General features: G+C 43.4%; 1 protein-coding gene across 2 annotated transcripts in view; it reads left to right on the top strand.

The window, feature by feature from the left end:
- Nucleotides 1-20,614, top strand: part of SETBP1 (SET binding protein 1) — a 357,622-nt gene that overhangs the window by 313,882 nt on the left and 23,126 nt on the right. For both annotated transcript variants that reach the window (XM_038543391.1, XM_038543392.1), the window contains exon 5: nt 19,998-20,168. In XM_038543391.1, the coding sequence (XP_038399319.1) occupies nt 19,998-20,168 (171 nt within the window). The remainder of the gene's footprint in view (nt 1-19,997; nt 20,169-20,614) is intronic.

Here is a 20,614-nt window from a genome sequence, read left to right as displayed (position 1 = left end):
ACAACTAGAGGAAGCGTTCTCTGGCCTCTTTGCCATGGCATCAAGGGTTCCATGATCAGTGCCCAAACATTCTAGAGCATGGGAAGGAAGCTTCTGGAAGCTGAGTCACCTCCCTACAGGTTTCCCTGCAGGGAACAGAGAGGGAGTGGAAAGGAATGGCTCAGAACCTGGCCAGACCAGAAGAGAAGGAGCTACATGGGCTCCAATTCCAGGATGGTGCAGGCATTAAAATGCTTGAATAAGATGAACTTCTCAAGAGTCATTTCCACTCTCTTGAGGGTCTGAGTCAGATTGGATGTTTAAGGAGGAGTATCAGGTCATCTTCTGTTTGGGCCTGCCCCCTTTCCCACATGTATATATTAGAAACTGATGCCTGGGTCTTGAGCTGCCTCTGCCACTGTCACCATGAAATTTTTACTGAAGAACCTACCCTTACACAGTGTCAAGAAGAACTCTTGCCTTTCCCAAGGCCTTAAAATATAACAGACATATACCTGATTTTCTCTGGGTGATCATGACATGCCTCCAACCACCCCATCCAGGCCCCCAGAAGGCTCAGAGGGCTTTTGAAGATATATAAACAGCCATGTTTGTGTGACGTAAAAGAGGAGTATTAGACCACGTTTACACCTCTTCATCTCCATTTATCAATGTTGCCCACCAATGAGTACACATAGAATGAAAGGCAATGAGAGAGGGAGTCAGTTTGCAAAATTCTGCTTTAAAAACAATCTTGGGTTGAACAGAGAAAAATAGATTGGTGTATACACATACTTATGCCCATAAATCATCTCTGTAACAGAGAGAAGGTAAAGAGATTTGGCATTTGGTCATGGGAATATTATATTGTTGAGTTAGATGTCTTTATAAGGCGTTTTTTCATTCAGCCCTCATAATTACCATATGAAAGGAATTATTATCACTTATACTTAAGGAATCTGAGCCCCACCATCCAACCCACAGTGTCCACCCACTAGGAAGTTACTCCCTAACACAGACAGTCCCTCGGAGCATTACCGAAAGATACCAGACAACAAAAGAAAATAACAGCCCAGGCGTGATGAAGCTGACCAGCTACTTATTTTGCTTGTAGAGGCAAATAATTAGCCTGAGCTCTTGCCGAGCTTCCTATGAACTGGGATGGTGGGGTCGGGGGAGATTTTCCCTTACATATCCTCTTTTAGGAAAACCTCAAATTGAATCTAATTTCTGCAGCTGCCGTTCAAAAAGCAGGACGGCAGCAGCAGTGGCATCTGGGGAACAACAGAGGTGCACGGAGCAGGACGAAATATGCCGGGTGCAAGTGAGAAACTCAGGGCAGAGGGCAGAGGGCAGAGCCACCTGCCCCAAAGTGGTAACCAGGCCAGCGCGGAGCCAGTGCAGTAAGTGGCCAGACAGGGTGCCCCCCCCGCCCCCACCTGGCATCTCACAGAGCACCTTGCAGAGTTCCTGGAGCAGAGGAGCCTCCTGTACCTTTGTTCTCTCTCCGCCACGGCTTGTAAGTATTAGCCTGATGTTGTTTACTTCTTCTCCCTATCTCTCCAAGGAATATGATTCACACGTTTTCAGATTTATTTGAACAAAATGCAATAAATATGCTGCTTCAATTTTAACTGCTGGCCTGTAGCCAGGGTTTTTAATGAATCTGGCCTGTGCTACTGAAGTGTTCCAGAATCTCCAGGGCTCTGGGCACTGTGAGATTATACACACTGGTGTGCGTGCCCGCGTGCTCTCGTGCGCGCACACACGTCCCCACCTCCTATTCCCTGGAGGGCTGGTGACTCACAGTCAACTACAGGTTTTTCAGAGCCGACTCTGGTTAAAATTATCAGGAGCCTTTATTGTTCAGGGAGAGGAAGGATTCCTTCCTCTCCTTTCACGGCTGCGTGGAAATACCATCTTTTAATTTTTTCCCCTCTGTAGGAATTACTGTAGCCACCTCCAAAAGCTGCCATCATGAGCCTTGTCTCTTTTCCTTTGTTTCCTTACAAATGGTCACTAGACCAGGTCCAGCCTATGACAACTTCCATGTAAAAAGAGCTTGATATGGGGGCTTAATGTGGAGATAAAAGGACTCTGAGTTGATTTTCAGCACAACCAGTCGATGCGCCATGCTTCGAGAGGTAGGAGGAAACAGGACGAATAGTCCCAGGCAAGGTACCCTTTTTTAGAAGGACAGAGAGGAAAATGAGAGGTGGCTGCAGCAGACATGAGCACACATCTCCCAGACCCCACATGCTGGGAAATACGACTGACAGAAGGTAAAATGGAGGATCTGCAGAATGGATCCCACTTGGTGACCCCAGGCTCCTCTCTTTGCAGGACGATGATCACTAAGATTTCCTTTAGCATAAAAAATCTGAAACTCCCAAAGTTTGGTATCATAATGAACACTTATACCGTTATGGGTAGGCACCCAGGAACCCCTCAGAAGGAGGGGTCTTCTGTAGGGAGGGGTGATTTTAGACTCCGGGGCATAGTTTCCCACTAGTGACAGAGACAAAGAGTGGCTCCAAAGACATCACCTATTAATATGGTGGCCAGATGCTGCCTCATTGCTAAGGATACCACCACCTATTTCTCCTTTGAAAGGATAGATCATAGCCTGGTGTCTTCTATTAATATGTGACTTTTATTAATGTCAACAGCCTATGTTTGCTTTTTCTCTCCTAAAGTTACTATCAAAAATAAATCACAGATTAATTTGCAGAAGTCTGCCCACCTCACTCCATCCCCATCTCATTTAATCTCATCCCCTAATGGGACCTTCACAGTCATTAGGCAAAACAAGCAAAAGAAATTTGGAAGCCAAGCACCTGGGCAGGCAAATAACATAGAAGGCCTGGCTGCCCTTAATGACTGGGGACGAGGACCAGGGTGCAGAGGTCCAGGCTGAGAGAGTGTCACCAACAGTACACAGCATGACTGCTGGGAGCCTCCACTTCCTCACCAATGCAATGATAGAATCCATTAAGTGATCTTTCAGCCCTGATAGTCTGTGATTCTGACATCCCAACTGCAGACTTTAAGTGGTTTTCCCTTAACATCTTTTACCCTCATAGTGTTTGAGAATTAAAGACACTTACTTACAGTTAAACACCTCCTTCTCTGTGTTTCACTCTCTGGAAATGGAATAATAAATAGCTCTTATTTCTGCTGTGATTCCTCAAATCATAAAAATTGCATCCTCTTATTTATAATATTCATAGAATTGTAGAATGTTTCTTATGTAGATGGAGGAAAAACACCATCTTGTTTCTACTTCAAGCAGTAGTATTAGTGGTGTGGTTCTGTGTGTCTTTCTCATGCTCTTTGCAAGTGCGGATGCAGCTCCATTAAACACAGACTCATTGATCACGTGATCTCTTACTAGCCCTTTGCTGGGTAAACACCATTAGAAACATCTGAGAAATACAAGACACAGCCTCTTTTCCCAACTTACTAATTATCTTACTGGAAGGTCAAGATTACTGCGCATAACAATAATGACGATGATGATGATGATGTTAACAACAGTGTGCGTGTTAGGAGCCAGGCAGTATGCTAGATTCTTGATGGATCTTTACTCCCTGGAAGCCACAGCAATTTCCATAAAGGATCTCGTCTTTATTTCCATTTTACCCACAAGGAATCTAAGGCTTAAATTAATTCATTTGCTCAAAACTGAGCAGAGATTGAAGATGTATCTGACTGATTGGTTCTATGCGTTCAAAAGGTCATGTAACCAAGGGTTAAACTGAGTGTAAGCACGGTCAGCAGAACCATAGTGTAGGTGGAGTGCTTCCTGCAAGGTCAGGGATATGGAAGTAAAGGAATGTTACCGGCCACCTGAGTTCCTACTGGAAGGTAGAAGCAGGAGCTAACCCTGGGCAGTGGGGAGGAGGCATCAGCCCAAAGATGAAAAGGAGAATATGGCCCCCTGGTAGATGTTAAAGGGAAGCCTGGAAGATGACTGCTTTGCCACCTGCAATCCTCTTAAACAACAGGCGAGCCTATGATGAGCCCATTGGAGAGAGACAGCTTCCACCTGCCCAAGCCTGGACCCCAGTCGCTCTGTACGCTGGACATCCTTCAAGCAAATTCCTGGCTTGACAAAGAACTGCCTCAGATAACTGATTATTTTTAAAACGGTGCTTATAAAAACAAACACATTCCACTTATTATATAACCAAGGCCGGAAAAATAATGTTTTACTGTCAGTTTTATTAGTTGGGAAATGTAATAATTTCCAAGTTTGAGAAATACAGTCCGGGAATTTTTCTTTTTTAAACTTTTGTAAAGTCTTGCATTTGCTTTATTGGCCCTTCTTGGCCATTCCATTTGCTCCCTGAATGGGGTTTTAGCCTCCTGTCTCTTCTTAAGGAAGCTTAATTCTCACTTGATATTGAACAGAGAAGCTTTTTTTTTTTTTTTAGCTCTGAGTTCATGGAGATTTTCCACAGTTGGAGTCTCATGGCACATTCATTGCAAACTTTTTTCAACAGGTTCTAGGACTTCTTAATCCTACATTGGGCCATCATTTGCATGTACCCAGGGCTAGCTAGACAAAATTAGGAAGTAAGCAATTTGCCAAGAAGAGTTCTTTTCTTAAACCTTTGCCTAAAGGAAACCTCTCACTCTGTCACTTTTTGGGAGCCCAGACCCTAAAGTGTCATTCTGTATTCCTAATAGCCATGAGGAAGGAAGACTATTTAAGGGAAAGCACTTTAGAGAGACATGGGTTCAAATTCCTGCTAACATTTAGTTGTTGTGAGACCCTCAGCATGTTTCTTAACATCTCTGGGCCTCATTTTCCTCTCATATAAAATGTGGTTAATATTATCTACTTCATCAGGTTGTGGGGAGGTTTAGATCAAAAGTGACACATGGAATTAATCTTCAAGCAAGGGCAGTTAGTCCTGAAGTAACCAAAAGGACTTCATTAAAAAGAGCTTCCCTGTAAGGCGGCTCTAAGGTGTGGCCTCCTGAGTCATTGTTACCATGAGGCGCCTAACACCCTGTGTGGGGGACACATGACAGAAGCACCCTGACGAGCCTAGACCTGATTATGCTCCCACACCTTTTCATGTCCATTTACTACTGCATTTTATTTGGTTTATCTGATAGAAATGAGAGCCCTGTTGTCTTCTCAAAAATAAAAGTGATTCTCAAAAATAGAAGTGGCTCTTAGATCTTCTGTTACAATGGCCAGATGATCTCCCACCTGTTGGAAAATCACAGGAAACCCTTCTGTCTACCTAAGATGCAGAATCAGAAGGGACTTAGAAGCCATAAAGAAACCTCAGGACAAAAAGGAGCGGCATGCCCAACGTCATAGAGCTAAAGATCGTGAACCTGAGGCCAGCCTTTCTGTGTGACTGTAAACCCTGCAATGAGCACATGAAGTCACCCCTGTTGGGAAAGCTCCCACGTAGTGTGGTTCTAAATGAATCACTGGGCCAGTGTGCAAACTGTTCCAGACAATATCAATGCAACATGGGTCATTATCTATTGCACGTTCACCCATCAGTGTGGGCTGTTCCTGTGCTAAACTCATCCCATGGCTTACCATTCCTGTGTCTGCATGCTCAGAGCTTCACCTGGTGTGGCTTGCCTTTAGTTAGGGTGATAATAATCACTGTCCTTTCTCAATTAGACTAATTCTTGCCCATCTTTATGTTGTACAGCACTGGCATTTTTACCAAGGTCTTCAGAAGTTCTTTCTTCATTGTAGAGGCTCAGTAGATTTTTTTTTTTTTGAATGAATGAACAAATGGATAAATGAATAAACACATGGATATTCCCGGCACATATCAATCCAGTGGTATTTATAACTTGCTAGACTGACTTCAGTTTACAAATTAAACAAGCCATGAAATTTGAATTTAGTAAAAGAATTTTGGGGGGCCTCTGTGCCAGCTAATAATGATCTTGACTATTTTTTTTCTTTATTTATTTATGATAGTCACCAGAGAGAGAGAGAGAGGGGCAGAGACACAGGCAGAGGGAGAAGCAGGTGCCATGCAGGGAGCCCAACGTGGGATTCGATCCCGGGTCTCCAGGATCGCGCCCTGGGCCAAAGGCAGGCGCCAAACCACTGCGCCACCCAGAGATCCCCTTGACTATTTTTTTAAACAAGTTGTTAGCATGCCCTGGTTTAAAGCTGTGAGATACTCACCTCTTTGGGAACTGACTCTGGTTGCCCGGGCAGACCTGTGCCTTTGGCTGGCTGTCTCTGCTCTCCTGATGAGACCAGCAGCTGGCCTGTCCTCCGATGCTGATGAAATGTCCACTCCCTCTTGTTGCTGTTACTTGCTTTTCTCTCCCCTAGCCTCTCACTTTCTTTCCTGTGTTCAAAGTTTCTTTAATGGTCTGAGATCTGAGCATCAAGAGGAGATTTTGCGTTGGGAATAAATTCCTTCAAAAAGTATAGCAAATACCCAGCCCATGAAGACAGGAAGAAAAAGCGAAACCTCAATGAAGGTGTAGAAAAATCCACACTGGCAGAACACGTAACGTTAGGTGGGGACTTATCTTCAGGTAAATATATTATAACTTCCAAAGAGTCCTCACCTCCAGCTGTCCAAATGAAAAAAACAAGATTTGATTTACAAAAAAAGAGTCAGTGTCTCTCCCATAGGGCTTTGAGAGGAGTGTCTAATGCAGAATTTACCTAGTTAAGGTTGAGGAAGGGAAAAAGAAGCAGAGGGCAAGAATATGGGAATTGTACACAGTAGGGCACACTGGTTAACCATTCCATGTCAAAGGTTTGATTTCCATCCTTGATTTTAAAATATCTTCCATTGGCTCTCTGCTCAGAAACACTCCGGGGGCAGCCTCTTTCCTCCTAATCCAAGCCGGGGTAGAGAATAAGCCACCTTTTCTCCATGGTTGGGTGTTTGTGTGTCAACATGGAAATCCTTCATGACTCCCCATGACCCAAGTGAAATCCAGACTTCTGGCACCATTCCCAGCCTGCTCTGGGCCCCTCTCCTCTGTCACATCATCTGCCCATTCTAGAAGCTATGCTGTAGCCCCACGAGAGCTCTTGCCTTTCCCCAGAGATGCCATTCTGTTTTATGCTTTGAGCCTCTGCACCTGCTGCTCCTCTTTCCTGGGCTCCCTCGTACCCTTTCAGCCAAAACTTCCACACGTTAAAAACCCAAATCAAAGATCACCTCCCAGTGAAGCCCCTTCCTGACCCAGCCGGGAAGCCACTCATTCCCCCTCTTAGTCATGGCTCTTATACCTGATGCCACTGTTCTTATCAGAGAGTATTAGAAATTAACATTTATATATTTGCCTCTAGCTCTTTGAGGGTGGAGACTTATCTTTGTGTCCTCACACTGAACTGGGGGATGGCAACTCTTACGAATTTCATTATTGGCAAGAAAACTGAAGCACAGTGAGGTTAAATAAGCTGCCCAGGTTCAGACAACCAGTAGCTTGTAGAACTGTGATTTGAACACAGGGAATGTGGGCTCACAGCTCACCCTTTTAACCATTTTGAAATGCTCTTTTTCCATAAAAATGATCACACCAGTTAACCTTGTTACTTTTGTTGTGGTGTCTATATTAATGTATATTCTTATTCTTAATCAGATCAATTATGTATAGTTGTATATGAGTTATACAGGTAATAAATTCCATCTTAAAATATTGTTCTAGAATATATGCTAGTGTGGCCCCAGGTGCCAGGGAAGGTAATGCAGGTGGTCTTCTTCAGCTCAGGGGAGATTGTTATTTTTATTTAAATTTCTTGTTCCTGCATCTTGTTTTGTTTTGTTTTTTTTTAACTAAATATTTGACGACCAAAAGACTGGACTGTTTCTTGTATTTTAAGGGTCCCCCAAAGGACCTGGAGTTGCTATGTTCGCACACTAGGCACTGAAACTTTTGCTGAACTAATTAACACAAGAACAAAACTGCTTCCTCATCATCAACTACTAACAAGAGAATGTGTCATCAGGTTGAATATTTAAGAGTCGAGAAGCTTTCTCACCGGGATCCCAGCTTGGAGAGAGTTGAGCATTAGTCAGGAGGTGGAAATGGAGCGATAACTTAGCTTGCAACCTCTCCTCCAAGGGACCTGTCCTTCATTCAGGCATCTGGTGGCCTCCGTCCTAATCATCTTGTAGATGTCTCACGCTTCCTGATTGTGCTCCTGGCTGGGCTGTTCTGAGCCCATTCTCAGTGCCAGCTGCTGTGCTAGAAAGCATCTTATAGGTATTATCTCATTTAATCCCCACGATAACCCTCTGAGGTAGGTGGCTCATTAAACTTTTTTTTTTTTTAATAAGGAAATTGAAGCTTTGAGAGGTTAAATAACTTGAACAGGTCAAATACCTAGTTAAGCAACAGAGCTGGGATTTAAACCAAGGGACTTCTGACTCCCATGTCACAGCCTTATTCACCAGCTTAAAACTCCTTTCCTTGAAAGTAGTATATTCCGCAATTACCGGCTTGCACATTTGGATTCTGATTCCCTCTTCCACAGAATGTTTCTGCCTCCATGTCTTCATTTTACTTTCCTCATCCAACATCTCCCTTCCTTTTTAAAGAATGACTAAAAAATTCCACAGATATTTTTTATTCTGAAAATCAAACCTCACCTTCCTGCTTCCATGACTCTGGATATTTTTAAGCTGCCTCTCCTGAAATGCTTGTTCCTTTTTTTCTTTCTTTCTTTTTTTTTTAATTTAAATAGCATCTCACAGTCTTCAGTCTTTGGAATCCCATTTCTTGGCCTTCCAAATGAAATCCAGAATGCAGAAGTCCTTGTTCATTCTTTAAAAATATTTTATTTAAATTCAATTTGCTAGCATTGGGTGAAGTCCTTATTCTTCATCTCTGAAGACTAGATCCCCTATGAATGATTGATTCAAATGGAGTAGTCCCTTCATCAGTTCCAGACCTCCCCAACGACTAACTTTCCTTCTCTGATTTCAAGCCCCACCAAGGACTTTTCATCCCCATGTCCATGTCTGTAAATTTCCCCCTACTCTTCCCTAGATGACCAAGGGACCTTCTCAGATGCACTAACTGTTGAAATACCCCCTTTTTTAAAATCTGAAATCCTATTCTCAATCCTGCTGCATGTAATGACATGTTGTCCATTAGCTCTGTCTGTGCAGCCATGCACTGGCTGGAACCAACACAAACATCATCCAAACCAGACATATTCTGGGCCACTCTGGGGTCTGGTGACAGTGAGATTTCCTTAGAGGATGGTGGGAAAAAAAGTGCACCGCATCCCATTTCTTGAACAGAGGCTTGCATAATCAACCCAGTAGAAAGAAATGTTGAGGTGCATTTAACCTCATTAGTTTCAGTAGGACTGACTCTCTCCAATCCATCAGAGTTGAGCTACATTAGTGAAACTCAACTATTTCCAAATCTCATTTACATAATGGATGAGATGTGAAATGAGCCCAATGAGAGGGGAGCCGCCCGGAGGCACTAAAGTTTATCACAATATGTAAGAGTCCTTTTAGATCATTGCATTAAATTTCCCCTAACAAGGTAACAAATTAATTGTCTGTATTACTGTACTAGCCCAAAGTCTATTGAGTGCAGAGTATCAGTGAAGAAGCAGCTGAAGTTTCGAGGATGGTGGGCGGGAGTGATGTTTAGAGGGATGTGATGAATACTACCTTAGCTCTCTCTTCTGCCCCTTTAAGAAATCCTCGGCACCTCTGTAATCTGATGGCGGACTTTGGCTTTATTAGTGAGGTAAGCGAGGATGAGTAAATCAACTGTATCAGACAAGCCTCCGGACATCTAGAAATTGATCATTCTGCCGAAATAAGCACTCTGTGTTTATTAGCTGGGAGTTCATCACTATCACTTCTCCTCATCCAATTCCTAAGAGATTTCAAAGCCATCATCATGGTATTAGCTCGTCTGACTGAACTACTAGAGATAAAGATTAGGAGATCTATCTAATGATGGGTCTGAGTTTCTGCGATTTTTTTCTCCTATTGCAAAGAAGAGAGCTTTTCTAGTACACATTCTGTGTCCACGTGTGTATGCCTGCACACAGTCACACTATGTTTGCATTCTCTAAGGTGAATTTAAATAGTGGAACAAAGTAGGTTGTTTGAGGAAGAGGTCCGGTAAAGGTTTTAAAACAATATAATTTTGCCAAACATAAAGGGATGACTACTTAACAAGTTGGATATATGTTAAACTGACATCTCTAGCTGACACAGGATGTCTATACAGTGGATGATATTGCATTGAGAAGACTAATTTGATTCTATAACTGCATTATAATCCTAAGATCCATACATAGGCTCCCACAGATATGTCCGTGAGAAATGAGTACGTATCAGACTGATCTTTCACAAACCAGTAAATATGCATTTATCTATTTATACATGTATTTATAGACACACATGCACTTAAGCTCCTGATATCAAGCTCTTTTCTCAATGTGGCTTCTAAATAAGCAGTAATCAAAATGCAAATAAGGTGACCCAGTTAGCATCAAGATCTGTATTACCATGCAGATGTGCTCTGCGACTCCACACTGTAACGGTAAAAAGGAAGACCCTACAAAGATGCTTATATTAACCAGCCTTGACTACTAAGCCCTTTATATTAGGGAGAATCTCCCAGTCAGTGGTCTTATAGCTTGGATCAAATCTCTAGTTTTTGGCTTGGTCTGTCTGTAAGCTGCCCTGTGAGTGTAGACTAAGAGATGTGTACCAGAAGAGCAAGAGGATGGCTACTGTGAAGTCTCAGAATGGAACCCTTGCAGCTCAGTGCCAACATGCTGGCCTGAGACAGGCCAAAACTAAGGCCAGGGAGTCAGAGTCATGGCTCTGTCATTCTCTCTCTGAGATGCTTGAGAAAGCCAAATCTTATCCCCTGTTTGGGGATAAGTTGCCCAGGAAGGACCAGACTAACTCTTAACTGCCTCAGTTTTACTTTACTTAAGCTTCTTTGTATTTATCTGTTGATGAAGCCTGTGACGTGCTTAAGTACATAACAGTAGCAAATTCCTAAGCCACTTGATCTCCAAGGACGTAACAAGAGCATACTTGGTGCATTGTAGTATTAAATTGGTTTTAATTACATGTATGCATTGTTTCTTCCCTAGTGAATACATCTCGAAAGTCCCTTTGTTATATTTTTCAGAGAACAGCTACCACTCTATTGTCTCCACATTTTTTTTTTTAAACATGGGAGCACAGTTACATCAGCATTCTGTTTGGTTCTGTCTGCCCTTTGTCCTTCTATGGTGTGCATGCGTGTGTGCGTGTGTATGTGTGTGTGTGTGTGTGTGTAGGAATTCAACCTAGCAGGCAAGGGTTCTAACCTGAGCTTAGAAGTAACTATGAACTTTAAGCTGGTTGCAAAATGTGTCCTCTGTGCATATGTATGTGTGTGTGTGTGTGTGTATACATATATATATACATACAGTTTTTTATCCAAGAAGAGGTTCTGATGTCTGAGATTCAGAAAGATTTAAAACCTCTTACTCAGTATGTCTTTGCAGTTTTGATATTTGCTATATTTCCATTCTGGATGATGTCATTGGGTGCTTCTAGAAAACACCTTTCATCTGACATGAACGTTTCACTCTAGGATCAGGAGAGACTGACTTATGTATACATGATTAGAATTTACTACACCAAAACTCTGTGAAGGTATAAAGCTCTGTGAGGTTCCAATGGGTAAAATATCATCCTCTCAGCCCATTTCTGCACTCCTGAATTAAGAGACGGAAGAACTAATTAGATTGTTTAGTGTTTTCTCTGAATCTAGAAAGTTCGGAATCAGAAGAGTAGAGCTAGAAGAGATTCTGACCAGTAGGAATATGAAACTCAGTGAGATTGTTCAAGTTGATCCAGGAAGTGGGGCAAATCCTGCGATAATTCAGTGTCTTAGAACCTTGGTCTCTTAAGACTCATATCAACAAATTATCTGTGTCTAATACAACTTATTGACTCTCAGTGTCCACTGACTACTTTATTTATGTCAGTTGTATGCTAGGAAGATAGGGAGAAAAGCATATAAAGTCTGCTTCCTAAAGAATTTAAATCTTATAGGGGACACACGTAACCTGAACATATGAAATAAGTTTCTAATTAGAAAACTAAGACAATATAGTGCTAAAATATAATAATAATAATAGTTGACGCAGGTGACTGCTTATTACACCCAGGCACCATGAGTGTTAGTTTTCTGTCACTACTATAACAAGTTTCCACAAACTTAGTGGCTTAAACAACACAAATATATTACTCTACACTCCTGGAGGTGAGAAGTCCAAAATGGATTTCCCTGGGTTAAAGTCAAAGTATCAGGAGGGCTGTATCCTTTCTGGAATCTGTAGGGTAGAATCTATTTCCTTGCTTTTTCCAGAAAAAGCTTCTTCAAAGCCACCACTTTTTCAAAGCCACCAACGTAGCATCTCGCTGACCCTGCTGCCAACACCACATCTCTTTCTAGAACTCTTCTCTTCCACCTCCTTCTTCCACTTTAACAGACCCTTTGATTCCATTTCAACCATTTGGTAATCAAGGCTACTCTCCCTGTATAAGAGCATCTCATTGGCCACATTAATTCCTTAAAAATATATATATATATTTTATTTATTTAATTTAGAGAGTGAGCATGTGCAGGGGGGAGGAGCAGAGGGAGAAGCAGACTCCCCACTGAGCAGGGAGCCGGATGTAGGACTCCATCCCAGGACCCAGAGATCATGACTTGAGGGCAGATGCTTAACCAACTGAGCCACCCAGGTGCCCCTGGCCACATTAGTTCTATCTTCAGTTCTCCTTTGCCATGTTACATTCACAGTTTCTAGGAATGAGGATATGGACGTCTCTGGGGAGCTGGGGTTTTGTTTTCTGTCTTCTATAATGTATAATCTCATTTAATCCTCACAACAGGTTCATTTAACAGATGAGAACACTGAGGCAGAGAATTGATATAACCTGCCCCACATCACACAGCTGGTGAAGCTGGTAGTCTTATTCCAAAAATACATTCTTTGCCTCTACTCTCTACTACTTGGAAATAGCAGATTTAGAAAACAGGACTGTTTGTGGACTAAAGTAGTGGGGGCAGCTTCCCCCAGAAGGTTTGGGCCTAGGATAGATGTGTTTTCTTTGTCCATTCATCTGTCCAACACCGTTGAGCATCTAGTATCTGTCAAGTTAAGTGTTGGAGAATCACTAACAAAGTAAGACACAGTTCCTGACCTATAGTCAGTGTTTCAGTTGACTCCAAGAATGTCAGAGAAACCACCAAATAAGGACACAAGAAGCCAAAAGTCTGTCCAAGATGATAGGACATACAAGAGAGAGGCTCTAACTCTACCCAACAACAAGATGTAGGTTTCATTTCATTTTTCCCATCTGCCTTTCCAACCATATCTCCCAGTATTTGGTTTTTATGATTCCTCCCAAGCACTCTTGTCTCAGTTGCACAAAGAAGGCTTGTTATTCCTGCTTCTACTCTTATCATTTCCCAGGCCTGGTAGAGAGAGAGAGAGCCTCCCTCCACTCCTGGTGATTGAATTCTGCCCATGGAGACCAGGGTTTCTGTACTTGTGTCTTCTGTCTTCCTGAGTGGATGACTATTCTTGTTCCCTGTGCTTAATGGTGCCTGGCACGCAACAGTCCTTAATGAATGTTGAATGAATAAATGGATGAGCACAGACCACCTCAGATCCCACCGAGATCTCATTTTCCTCCTAATTCCTGAGGGACTCATTTGGCTTCCGGTCTTATTTGGTTTTCCGTTTCGTAAATCCTTCTGTCCTATGTCACTCTGCACTTCTAAACTTTCTGTACAAATACAGGACTCACATCTGCCGAGTTGTGCTAGTGGGCACTCAAATATTTGTGAATTTTAAGATGATTAACTCTACACTCACTGAATAGCATTCTATTCAAGAGTAACCTTGCCTGAATTTCACCTCACAAGGTCCTAGAATGTAGTAAAACTCATTTGACACAAAACACATGGTGAAAGAGTCACTATGGTTGAACAGGCTGTTCACTGTTCACGACACTGGGCTCCAGGGGAGGGTGGGGTGGAAATCCAGCTGGTGCTTCTCCCTTGGGACCTGGTGCGGTGGAGATGCCTATGCACATAGGAAGCCAATGTCTTTTTCTAATGTTTATGGTGGTGCCCTCTCTTTGCTGAGATCTGGGTCCTTGGACCTCTATCCTTCAGACACCATATGAGTTGAGTAGTGGAGGCGCTGCCTTTGGAAGATTAAAAAACACCTTAGGAGGGCACCTGGGTGCCCTCAGAGGTTGAGCGTCTGCCTTCTGCTCGGGTCATGATCCCAGGGTCCTGGGATCGAGTCCCACATTGGGCTCCCCACAGGGAGCCTCCTTCTCCCTCTGACTATGTCTCTGCCTCTCACTCTCTCTGTGTCTCTCATGAATAAATAAATAAAATCTTAAAAAAAAAAAACCCTTAGGATCTTTCTGTGTTCTTGTAAAAAGTAATAGCCACCTTTAAGCTATGCCAAGGTTATTAGAATGCAATTCTTAGAAAATAGGGACTTCAGCGGTTTGGACCAATGCTGTGTCCCTGGTACAGTAAACATTCAATAAATACTGGTTGAATTAATGAATATGATAATGCAACAAAAATAACATTCTTATTGACTTCAACACAGAAAAATATTTTTCCCCAAGTTCTAAAGGTATTACCTAGTGCTTGATTCATTTTCTTCTGTAATATACATCCCCTGTGTGCCATCAGTGAAGTTCATTTGCAAACAAGAAAAAAGAGCAATGGATCAATCCAGCAACAAGTTATGAGAATGGGAATTATTATCAAGTTTTCAAGAGTTTTGTCTTGTGCAAAAATATGGCATTTACTGTTGACCCAAAAGGGAAAGAAAAGAACATTGAACTGAGTCAAGAAGCATGGATTTCTGCACCACTTCTGCACACATGATATGTGAGTTAGGGCAAATCATCTGGTCCTCTGTGGCTCAGTTTCCTTATCTGTGTATTTGGAGTTTTACCATCTGCCTTTTGTCATCCACAGAGATGCTGCAAGGGGCAAATAGCATTATGTATGTCAAAGCTCTTTGGAAGATTAAAAGCCACTGACTGCTCAATATAATATACCTCCCAGTGCATGCCAAGCCCTGCATTCTGCAGTGTGAAGGGGGCCAGAGAGGTGGTTGATGAACCCAACCACCATCTCAGTGGTATCAAGCTCTCCCACTATTCCAATCTAAGCTTTGTCACCAGGAAACAATTGCATTTGCAAATCATATAATTAAAATATTAATTAAGGTGTTCAACAAGCCTATATTAATCACATAGTATTTTCTAGATCTACTGCTCTCTATAGTGGGTCTTACAACATGAATTACATATGATCCCTAGGTGACTATTCCAATTGCCGCTCTATATTAAAGAACTTGTGACATGAGGACCCATCAAGGAGTCAGGATCTAGATCTCCCCACCTCTTACCAACTGTATGATTTTACATAAGTTATGCAACCTCTCTAGACCCCCTTTCTCTGATCTAGAAAAGGGGAATACATAGTACTCATCTTACAAAGATTTTCTGTTTGTTTTCCCCCTAAAGAAAATGAGATAAAGTGGCTTTGTAAACCTAGAGCAACATACAAATTACTCTAAGGTGAGGCTGGTTTTTATTATCCAAGGTCACAGAGCTCATTAAAGGGATCCTGGGAAAGTCAGCCAACACAGACCCTGCTTTTCCTCCGTGACCCCTGTGACCTTGAACAACCCCAGGAAGAGGTAATTGAACAGCAACTACTACTTTGGAAGAAACAGAATCAAAATATTGAAGCTATTGACTCACCCTTAAGGCAGTAAACAGTGCTTTGGTCTCTGACCTTTTTGCATCCCGGGGCAGTCAATAACTTGGCCGCTAGATGCAGCGCCTGCCACTGATACTGATTTGGGAGTACTTTAACCTTGAACTAAGCTCCAAGTAACCAAGGCAACAGGAAGTCAGCTTCTGCATCGGAGGAGTGGGAATCCATAAATCAAGTCCCTAATGCAAACACGGTGTGCAGGTAGAGGTTTGAGGGGATAAGTGGTCTATGAGAAATTACCTTTGAAAATGAGTGACTGTCCCTCGATACACCACAACCCAGTTTCAAAGGCTTTTTAAAAAACGTATCAATAGAGGTCAACAGGTTATTAGCAGAATGTTTTCCTATAGGTTTAACTTTTAAAAAATATTTCCTCTTGGCTCTGTCTTTTAATTGTGAACAGATGTTGGATCCACATAGTTATTAGCATTGTTATTTCCTCCTTTAAAAAACGTACTGGCCTCCAAATATGCACGCCTGAGTACAATCTGTTCCGTGTTGGGGTTTACGGATGTGCTGGACACACACCCCGTATGTGCTCTCCACAGTCTGCTGTGTGAGGTTGAGAAGTGATCCTGTCCCACATCAAAGCTATGCTCATCTGGACTCAGGTCCCAGGGTTAGTTGAAGTAACATAGCTCCATGGTCCAGTCAGCACAACGCCATCTCCAGGTCTCATCCTGGTGGGCCTCCAGCTTCACACGTCTCCCTCCCATGGAGAGTTGGGAAGCTAGGGCCATGCTGGGAAGAAACTTTCCAAATGTCCCAGCATTCTGCCCTCATGTCAGGTCTCTGAGAACTATGTCCGATCATTTGGGCACCTCTCCGTGGAGCATCAGCTGCTGCCTGGAATGAAGGGAAACAAAGAGTTCTGGTGGCCAGCCTGCCCAGTGCTGTGTCCCTGGGAGGAGTCACCCATTCCAGTACCCCAAGCCCTCTGCTCTCAGGCAGATTTTGTGGATTCCAAATGCTGTTAGATTAGTCCTTGTTGAAAGCTTATCTAATATACTTGCTCATGTATGCTATTTCTGGGATTGTTTCCATAATCCTTTCAAAACCCAAAAATGTCTGAGAAAACATCAGGGCTCTTTTTTCTCTTTTTCCTAATTGCTTTTCAAATTCATTGGATGGCAACTGACAAACAGTACAATAATCTAGAAAATCCTAAATTATCGAGGGTTTTCAAGACAGCTAATAGTGACAATTTGAATTATAGAGTTTTTAAGTGTCATTTTATTACTTTTAACATAAACACTTGAATAGCAAAGTATGCCCAATAGAGGTATGATCGAATGAACTTTAATGAAATGATGTGGACTGAGACTAATTTGGATTGTGAACATTTGCATGAAAATGGGTACAACAAAAATGACTTGAAATCAGTTTGTTCCCAAGTGAGAGTTAAATATCCTTCTGCTAATCCTGTTTGCGGCTTGTTCCCTAAATGGGCCTGTGTCATAATCTGGGCAAAGAATTACCTTCCCAACCTGTGTCCACAGGTACAAAGATGACATATCAGTGGGTTTTTCCAGAGGAGCTGTTATCCAACAGAACTCTGTGGAGGCTTGGAGTTGCAGAGGTGTGCCATGGAAGGCACACCTGCCTCTGTTCAAGGGGAGCATGACCCCAGTGGCATGGCATACCGAACTGGGGGACTCTCGTCAGACTCAGGCCTGCTGTCCCAGTTGAGGTTGTTTGCAGCCAGTTGTCCAAGCATAGCATTCTGCCCCAAAGCCTGTGCTCTCGTAGACTTCTCGATTTTTCCACAAGTCTGCTAATTTTCTCAAAGGAAACAAAGTTTGGGATCCCTGGGTGGCGCAGCGGTTTGACGCCTGCCTTTGGCCCAGGGCTGATCCTGGAGATCTGGGATCGAATCCCACGTCGGGCTCCCGGCATGGAGCCTGCTTCTCCCTCTGCCTGTGTCTCTGCCTCTCTCTCTCTCTCTGTGTGACTATCATAAATAAATAAAAATTTATTTAAAAAAAAGGAAACAAAGTTTAATATGTGTGTGGCTTTAAAAATATTAACAATAAAAAAATTAACAATAAAGAAGGCTAAGGGAGTAAAGGTAAAAACTCTCTCTTCCTCACCGAACTTTCCTGTTGCCTCCTTCCTGAGAATAGCAACTGTTACCTGTTTGGATGTATCTCCCGGTGGGTGATTCTGTGTGTATTTTACATGTACTATAGTGATGTGCCTTGCCCATCCCTGACACACCTGCATATTTCACAAATGGGCAGGCTGTCCACGTTCGCAGCCCTTCCTGGCTTCTTGATGGTCATGCCTTGCAATCTTTCTGTCACCGAATTTGATGTCTGTCTACCTCCACTGTCAAAATGCTATGAAATATAAAATCCAAGAAGTATAAACAGCATTATTATTCACAACACAAGAGGGGATGGTTTCAGAGGGTGGGATGGCGTAGTAGGTAAATGAAAATGTCAATATGACTTTCTTCCCTAGGTGGTTACAGGTGCCTTTTCCAGGTGTGAGGCTAGGGCCTGGGCATGCTTGATGTGAACGGTGCTGTCGGCAGACAAGGGCGGTAGACAGGTGTTAGCAGACGACCAGCTAGGCCAGGATGATCCACAGGCCAAGGATTTAGCATCTGGCTGTTTGCAGACTCCCAGCCCTAACATTAGGGCTGTGTGAGTTTAGTTAGTTATCTCATAACCTCTCAGAAATCTGTTTTCCTCATCTGTAAAATTAAGAAACTAGTCGCTCTGTGCTACCCACTTCACAGGGCTGCCACCAGCCCCATCTGAGCTGCTTTCACGGTGGCAGCAACATAACGTTACTCTGGGAGAGGACTGAATCACTTCACGGTGGTTGGGTTGGAAGAACAAGGGTCAAGGGCTATTGTGATAAAGCCCTTTTTGTTGTTGCTCTCAGTGGCAGGTAGCCTAGAAATGAAGAATTCTGTGTGGCTGACCATTTGACATTCAGATTCAGACACCCTGAGCCTCTGGCCTGAGGCTTGGACCAGTTGGAGAGCCACTTTTCTGCAGCTGGGGACGTAGGAGGGGCCCAGAGGTCCTTGGTCAGGTCAGGGAAGAGAGGGGAGCCTTTGCCAGCTGCTTCCAGTTGCCACGATGAAGCAACAGGCTACGGGGCAGACAGTGATAATAGTAAGAATAACAGTAACAGGACACACTTACAGGTCATGGACGGTGTGCCAGACATCGCTCTAAGTGCTTTACATTAATCAATTGAGGGATACTCTCAGCCACCCCTGTGAGCTTATACTGTTCCACCCCATTTGTAGGCCGAGGAATCTTGAAGCTTGGAGACGTTAAGTTACTTGCTTATGATCACATAGCTAAAAATTAAGAGAGCCTGGATTTGCTTGGCCTACAAAGCAACGTCCAGAATCGCTCTGTAATTTGTTACATAGCACATTTCCAGGCCTTTACAGAGGCGCTTCACAAGCGGCGCTCTTCGGCATCACAAAGACATGATTTTTGATGCATATTAGGACCAGAGACTGAAAAGCCTCCAAATCAACATTCACTGGGCCATGGGGACTGTCGTTACACAGCAGCCCCCACGATGCAACTTGTGCTCCGGCAGCCTGGCCTCTCGTCCGAATCATCTTCGTTCCCCACCCAGAACTTAGTATACTCTCTTCATGGGATTAAGAATAGCTTTTCCCTCTTCCTTGCTGCTTTAGCATGAGCTCTGGAAAGCCTTTCCTCACTTGTCCCCACATGAATCCCGAACCCCTTAGTGGTCCCCGAGCACCTAGGACGTGAAGCCTGCCCTTATGTGTCACCCAATTTTTCTTACTCCGTTAGTCTTGTGTCCCCAGCCAGATGAGATGAGAAGCTAGAATGGGGCCCCTTTGTCCCCATCATGCTGCACACGACACAATGTCTGGAAAGATGGGCTTCTTGACCCACCGAAGACAAAGGAATACCTGCTGGACTCTCCTGCTCCATTGGGCCTGTGCCCCTGCTTCCACATAACCAAGGAATGTTGTCACCACTAATCTCAGCCATGAAACCCAAACCAGTCATGCTGCTAATATTTATTTTTTTCCTTTAAATGTTCTAAAATTTCATTCTTGGTGTACCAGAAGGAGGTCAGGTGATTCTAACAATTTCCTCAGCTCACTTTTAGGTTTTCTATTGTCTATTTTCCTATTCCTTCAAGTAACTGTAAGCTTCGGGTTTATTCTTTCATAGGGATGCCAAGTCCCCACCTAAAAGTGGACCAAACGACACCACATAGTAAGAACGAGGGCTCTGCGTCCACCATGATGACCAGGAAGAAGCCAGCCACAGTGGACAGCGTGGCAATCCCACCGAGCCCGGTGTTATCGCTCCTTGCTGCATCTGCAGCCACGTCTGATGCAGGTGAGCACTGTGCAGAGGCTTCGGGTTTAGCCCCATGAAGGTGGGCATGGAGAAGGCCCACGGGGAACATGCTGTGCCATCTAGGTTCTCTGCTTAGCCAACCTCCCATAGATACTCAGCCTGTGTCCCTACTGGGTTTTCAAGTGGGAAGAAAGGATAGAGATAAGCTTAGGACCTGGGGGCAAAAGCTCATGAGGAGCAACTGAAAGATAACAGCATTAATGACTTCTCATCAAGCATCAAGAGCTTGATTTATTTATTAATCTTTGCATCGAGGGCTTTAAATATGTTATCTTAGGTGACTTCTAAAAGAGGCCTGTGAGGTTTACCTATGCCTTCAGTTCAGAAGAGGAAGCCAGGCATCAAGAGCCTGGCCCCACAAACCTGTGGACAGTGAGGATGCCAACATAGGCCCAGCACCCATGCTGTGGACCACTGCATTTGAT

The sequence above is a fragment of the Canis lupus genome, chromosome 7 (genome assembly GCF_011100685.1).
Source record: "Canis lupus familiaris isolate Mischka breed German Shepherd chromosome 7, alternate assembly UU_Cfam_GSD_1.0, whole genome shotgun sequence".
NCBI classification, from domain to species: domain Eukaryota; kingdom Metazoa; phylum Chordata; class Mammalia; order Carnivora; family Canidae; genus Canis; species Canis lupus.
Note: the sequence above shows the minus strand (reverse complement) of the source record. Positions and strands in the feature narration are given on the sequence as shown.